At 39.0% G+C, this 6,970-nt stretch overlaps 1 protein-coding gene across 1 annotated transcript; it reads right to left on the reverse strand.

Moving 5' to 3' along the window:
• Positions 1 to 1,208: 1,208 nt before the first annotated feature.
• Positions 1,209 to 3,068, reverse strand: LOC110702363. The gene is made up of 2 exons (XM_021880068.1): positions 2,907 to 3,068; positions 1,209 to 2,036 (listed from the first exon to the last, which is right to left on the reverse strand). The coding sequence occupies exons 1-2, from the start codon at positions 3,066 to 3,068 to the stop codon at positions 1,209 to 1,211; spliced, it is 990 nt and encodes a 329-aa protein (XP_021735760.1).
• Positions 3,069 to 6,970: the final 3,902 nt, after the last annotated feature.

The following is a 6,970-nucleotide window of genomic DNA, read 5'->3' on the forward strand; positions in this document are numbered from 1 at the left end:
TTGAGGGTCATTGAGGCATAATAGATCACATGAGATGCCCTCCCTACTTTCTGGCCTAACACAGCTCCAACTGCATAATCACTCGCATCACACATTATCTCAAATGGTAGAGACCAATCTGGGGCTTGAGTGATAGGGGCAGAAATGAGCTTAGCCTTCAATTCGTCGAAAGCCTTCTTGCAATCATCATCAAAGTGGAATTTCACATCTTTCTGCAGCAATTTGCACATAGCATTCGCAAGCTTTGAGAATCCCTCAATGAACCTACGATAGAAACCTGCATGGCCAAGAAAAGAACGCACTTCACGCACATTAGTAGGATAAGGAAGAGACTGAATAGTATCAATCTTAGCCTTATCAACCTTAATACCTCTAGAAGAGACTACATGACCTAACACAATGCCCTGTTGGACCATAAAATGACATTTCTCAGAATTTAGGACGAGGTTAGAGTCAATACATCTTTTAAGGACCATAGATAAGTGATGCAAGCATTTATCAAAAGAATCACCATAAACAGTGAAATCATCCATAAATACTTCCATGAAATGCTCAACGAACTCAGAAAAGATGCTCATCATGCATCGCTGAAAGGTTGCAGGTGCATTACATAGTCCAAAAGGCATACGTCGATACGCAAATGTGCCAAAAGGACATGTAAAAGTTGTCTTCTCTTGATCTTCAGGTGCAATGGGCACTTGAAAGTACCCAGAATACCCATCAAGGAAACAGTAATAAGATTTCCCTGCAAGTCTTTCGATCATTTGGTCAATAAAAGGTAAAGGGAAATGGTCTTTCCTAGTTACTGCATTCAACCTACGATAATCAATGCAAACTCGCCAACCATTTTGAACTCTAATAGGAACCATTTCACCCTGTTGATTTTCTACCACAGTCACACCACTTTTCTTGGGAACCACCTGCGTAGGACTGACCCATTTACTATCAGATATAGGAAATATCATTCCTACTTGCAATAATTTTATGATCTCCTTCTTTACCACTTCCATCATGGGAGGATTCAGGCGACGCTGAGGTTGCCTCACAGGTTTGGCATCATGTTCTAGCAGAATACGATGCATGCAAGTGGATGGACTTATTCCCTTAATGTCTGCAATGGTCCATCCAATAGCTAACTTGTGCTCTTTCAGCAGTGTCACCAACTTGTCCTCTTGCTCCTTGGTCAATTTGCTTGAAATTATAACAGGTTAAGTATCGTTCTGACCAAGGAACACATATTTCAAATGATCAGGAAGTGGTTTTAGCTCCACCTGGGGTGCCTGCAAAACAGAAGGTAAGAGTTTATCAGTAGGCACTGTCAATGGGGTAGGTGTCGAACCTGGTGGTCTAAGTGGGAGCTTGGAATGGCTATTCAACTCTGCTACCATCATCTGCACACTATTAGGCAAAGGGATATCCAAACAATCAGCAGATAAATCATTAGAAATGGAAGTGAGGAGCGCATCCTCGCCCTCAACATCGAAGACATCCTGCACTATAGGATCAATGATATCAATGGAACACAAAGAATGAGTGTCAACAGGATATTTCATGGAATTATAGATGTTATACACAATTTCTTGCCCATCAAACTCCATAGTTAAAGAACCAGTAAAAACATCAATTTTAGTCCTAGAAGTTTTCAAGAAGGGTCTTCCTAACAAGATGGGAACTGCTTGTCTATCATGTTCCATATCAAGCACATAAAAGTCAGCAGGAAAAATTAGTTCATCAACTTTCACAAGCACATCTTCCACCACTCCCTTAGGGTAAACATTTGACCTATCAGCTAATTGAATCACTACCTCGGTTTCATGTAAAGGTCCAAGTTCCAAAGATTTGAACAGGGAATATGGAATAACATTAATTGATGCACCCAAATCCAACATAGCTCTATGAAAAGTGGTGTCCCCTATTGTAACTGGAACAGTAAACATACCAGGATCACTGCATTTTTCAGGAAGTTTCTTTTGGAAAACTGCAGAAACATGAGCACTCACTTTCACTTTTTCCTTCCCTCCTAACCTGTGCTTCCTCTTTATAGTACACAGTTCTTTCAAAAATTTAGCAAATCGAGGAACACTTTTTATTAAATTCAAAAGGGGAATGTTTACCTCACACTTGCTGAATGTTTCATAGATGTCTTTGTCTTTCTCATACCTCTTTGTTTCTTTCAAAGCTTCAGGAAAAGGTGGTGTGGGTTCATAAGATGGAAAAGTGGGAGGATTTGCTACAGCTTCATGTTCCACTTCCTTCTCTTCAGCTCCAATCAACTCTTCAGCCCTCTTGGTTGCAATTTCAGTCTCTTTCAGCTCCTTGCCACTCCTCAATGTAATAGCGTTGGCTTGTTGCTTAGGATTCAACTCCGTTTGAGATGGAAGTTTTCCTGAATCTTTAGCTTCAAGTCTGCTCACTGCACTTGAAATTTGGCTCACTTGACTTTCCAAATTCTGAATACTGGATTTGGTTTCTTGCTGGAATTGCACCATGTTTTGCTGCATAGTAGAAACATTAGAAGTTAGTGATCTAATCATTTCGTCAGTTGACATATTACTCGAATTTGAGCTTTGGCCTTGAGGTTTGGCTAATGGTGCCCTATATTGCTGATATTGCTGCTGGCCTTGAGCATTTTGCTGTTGTTGTTGGTTCCCCTGGGAATTCCCATATCTCAAATTTGGATGATCCCTCCATCCTGGATTGTATGTATTTGAATATGGATCATATCTTCTCTGAGGACCTTGCCCTTGGAAACCCATTGCATTGGCCTGCTCATTCTGCTCCTCTTGTAATTGAGGACATGCATCAGTGGGATGTCCCATGGAGGTGCATAAACCACAAGCATTCAGTTGCTGTGGATTCCTTGAGTTCACCATGAACTCACGCATCATAGAAGTCAAATCAGCTACTTGACTCTCTAACTCAGTTGTATTCGAATTTGCTAAATTCACCCGGCGCGTGGGAGTTCTCTGACTGAATTGCTTAGAATTTTCTGCTAGCTCTGCAATCAACCTAGTTGCATCTCCTGGAGTCTTATTCACTAGCCCTCCACCACTTGCTGCATTCACCATCCTCAAGTCATCATCAGTTAGACCTCCATAGAAGTATAGGATGAGGTCTTGATCGGAATACCCATGGTAAGGACAACTAGCACACAATCTCTTAAATCTCTCCCAATACTCATACAAGGATTCATCTTCCTTCTGATCCACATTGCTGATAGCTTTCTTAAGGCTTGCAGAAATAGTGGCTGGATAGTACTTCTCAAGGAAACACTTCTTTAAATCTGCCCAAGTTGTTATGCTACCTGGGGGAAGATAGTAAAACCAATCCTTTGCTGCATCTTTGAGAGAAAAAGGAAATGCTCTCAACTGAATTTGTTCATCAGTCATCCCAATCGGTTTCATGCTAGTGAAAACCACATGAAATTCTGCCAGATGTTTATTCGGATCTTCGCCTTTCATGCCATGGAATGCTGACAATAGATGAATTAGACCGGATTTTATCTCAACATTAGTACCTTCCTCCAATTGCTGATATGCAATGCACAACGGCTGTTGGTTCAAGTTAGGGGCTGTAAGTTCTCTTAGAGTTCGATTTTCAGCCATCTCCTCTTCTTCTTGAATATTGAAGGAGTACGTTGATTCACTGGGGGTTGTTCTTGCCTCTTTTCGCAACCTGGAAATATTCCTTTCAATTTCTGGATCAAACTGCAAAACTTCTTTGTTAGCAGAACGGGTACTTATCATACCCTAGCGAACAAACAAAGAAAGATATCTAAGAACAGTCCTAAAATAAATTCTACTAAGATAAACAATTAAAAAGTAACGCCTTAATTCCCCGGCAACGGCGCCAAAATTTGGTGTGCCTCAGTCGTATGCAACCAAAAATATCACAACTAAGCTAACTGCAAATAAACGTAGTTAGGGGAGTCGAGTTCGAATCCACAGGGAAAAAGGGACTAATAACTGCAAACCTAAGTGGAATTACTTTAGGAACGTAGTAATCTAAGTAACAAGGGGGTTTTGACAAGCAATGGTGACAATTAAACTAAATCAGAACAATGAACGTAAATAGTATGCGATCAATGAGAATAACGGTCTTGGTTATGCGAAATCCACAATTGAACATACAAATTGATCATAGAAGCCTCTTCAATCAAACACTATTTAACACCTTGTTGTAGAATTCTAAATTCTAAATTCTCATAAGCTAGTTAGAAATAGCAAAGCGCTCCTTTCTAACCCTTTCTAATGTATAATTTAAGACAAGCGCTCTAAATCATCCACAAGAAGAACATAAACGGAGAAATCAACAAGGATTGAATAAATTAACACAAGCGGTCTAATTTCTTCAATAATATTATTCCCTCTTTAAGTTATCAATCAAAAGCATGCATTCATAACCCAAAGTTGCTACTTTGGAAAGATTAATTAGATGCAAGCGAATCTAACAATTCTAACCTAGCAATTGATTAAAGCAAATCATGAAATAATTCAAAGGAATAATAAACATTCAATAGATAATAAAGAGAAGAGAAATCTCACAATTCGTAGCCAAAAGCTTCAATCTTTAACCAAGAATCCGGAAGATTAAGCTTCCATGGATTCTAATTCAAAAACAAAGATTTTTGAAATTTGCCAAGAACCCTAGAAAACTTTTACTTCTCTCTAACTTAATTCTCCTAATTAACCTCTTCTTTAACTCTTCATAAAAATAGACTATATATATGTTTCCATACTTAAATAATATCAAACAATAATAAAAATAATAAATAAATACAAAACACGAGCCAAGACAAAGCAAACTGCTGAAAAATAACCAAAACAGGCCCCGAAATCTGGAAGACCCGCTGCCAGCTGCTCGGGACCCGCTGGCAGCGGCTAAAGCAGCAAAACACTTCGTCCTCTCTTGCTGACCCGCTGCCAGCGGCTCTGGCCAGCTGCCAGCGGCCCTAGCAGCGGTTCTGCTGTCTTCTGCTGTCTTCTTTGCTCTTTCTTCTAGCTTTGCTTCACCTTTACTCAAGCTTTCTCCCTTGCTCTTCCAAGCTCCATCACGCTTCTCAAATCACGAGCTAAGGTCCATACTCTATAATCCTCCTCATTAGTTCCCGAACTCACTCACTAACACCTATAAATCCCGGCTTTTGCACACAAGTGAGATCACTGCCCGAAACTCACAAAAGCTATTAAAAACTCATGCACAACATCAAAACACACCCTAAAACTCTTCTCTCAACCCTTGATAAGACGGCTTATCATAGAGTAAGCTCTGGCGCCAGCCAACAACCATCAGCGCCAGCCGATGGAATTGGCGCTTGGCGCCAGACTTCCCTGGCAGGCGCCAACAGCAAATAAGCGGCGCCAATTTGCAGATAAATTCCAAGAAAATTTTTGTATTTTTCGGCAAATTTTCGACTTCCGTACTCGAAGAATTTCCGGAAAATTAATTTTTTTTTCGGTTTTCATTTCTTTAATAAAATAAATTTAAAGTAAATAATTTAATTAAAAGCTGAAAATTTCATTAATAAAATAAAATTACATTATTGATGGAATTTTAATAAAGCTGAAATAAATTAACTTTAAATGAAAAATATAAACTAAGTCTAAAAATTTGAAATTAAGCAATGCTCCTAAACTTTCTTTTCTTTCCAAGCCCTTTTCCAATTTTTGTCTGCTTCTTCCTCGTCATCCATAACCTTAGCTTTTTTCTCTGTGGTTTCAACTTTCATTTTCCCTTTATCTTTGGTAGTACTTTTCTTCCTAGGAATTGTAGGTGTTCTGAATTCAACTCTTGCACCTAAGCGGTTCCTTGGCAGGAATCACCCTGTCACCTAGACGACTCTTCACATCAGTTTTACCCTGATCTTTCTTCGAATCCTTCGAAGGTTTCTTCAGCAACCACGTCTTTACATCATTGGGCAAAGAAGGAGGAACCTTTTGGGTAATCACTTCCCATAAAGGTCTAGCACTCCAGTAAACATCAAATCTGTCTACTTCTTGGGAAACAGGGTACTCATAGGGAGGACGAAGATCCCCTGAAGGAATATTCTAAAGCAAGCCGTATTGTCTTTTTACCCTGTAGGGATAGTAATAAGTCATACGAGACAAACTTGGAAGAGGTAGAAAGGATGTTTGTTCACACCAACCATCCTTTCTATTTTCCACCTGGACGATCCACTTGATAGCAAAATTGCGAGATTTGAAGACCTTTCTCCACCCATGGCGCCCAATCTTAGGGAAGCGTTTCTTCCTCCTCACGAAGCAATTTGGAGTATACTTCTCAATATTGTCCGGAGGGCTAATTAATTCTAGCCTTTCCATTAGCCACATCTGTAAAAATCGCAATGCAAATAAATTTTATTACAATACAAAAATATTTTTCTACCTGTAATAAAATTGGAGAGCCGCGAAAAGGTGCTTTTGGGTTCCTTTTCAATTCATCAAGACTAATCATAGTCTCTCCAACTATCAATGGCATTGGATTTCTCCCTGATTCAATTTGTTCTAGTACGGTGGTTATAATTAATTGACCTTCATTATATTTACCACTACTAAGAAAAAATTGATTAAGCATACAAAATAAGAAAGCCCTTCTTATATATATATGAAAAGATTCAGAAAGAGGTTTATCAAAATAATGGCGTGCAAATTCTTTCAAATTAACTATGTTGCCATCTACTATTTTTGATAAATCCCTTTCTTTTAAATTAAAGAAGCGCTCAAAATCCTTATAATAATATGCGTCTACTCTAGGGATTACTATGAGGTCTGTTGCAGGGAAGCCTAAAATAGCACCAAATTCTTCTGGAAAAGGGCTAATCTCATCATACCCTATCCTAAAGCAATGAGTGTCAACATTCCAATATTCTAGAGCGATATGAATGAAATCTAAGTCAAGATCTACCCCTTTGATGGCATAAATATGCATAATATATGTGGACAAAATTCGCAAATATATAAGCTTACTCAAG

The sequence above is a fragment of the Chenopodium quinoa genome, unplaced genomic scaffold (genome assembly GCF_001683475.1).
Source record: "Chenopodium quinoa cultivar QQ74 unplaced genomic scaffold, ASM168347v1, whole genome shotgun sequence".
Lineage (NCBI taxonomy): Eukaryota > Viridiplantae > Streptophyta > Magnoliopsida > Caryophyllales > Amaranthaceae > Chenopodium > Chenopodium quinoa.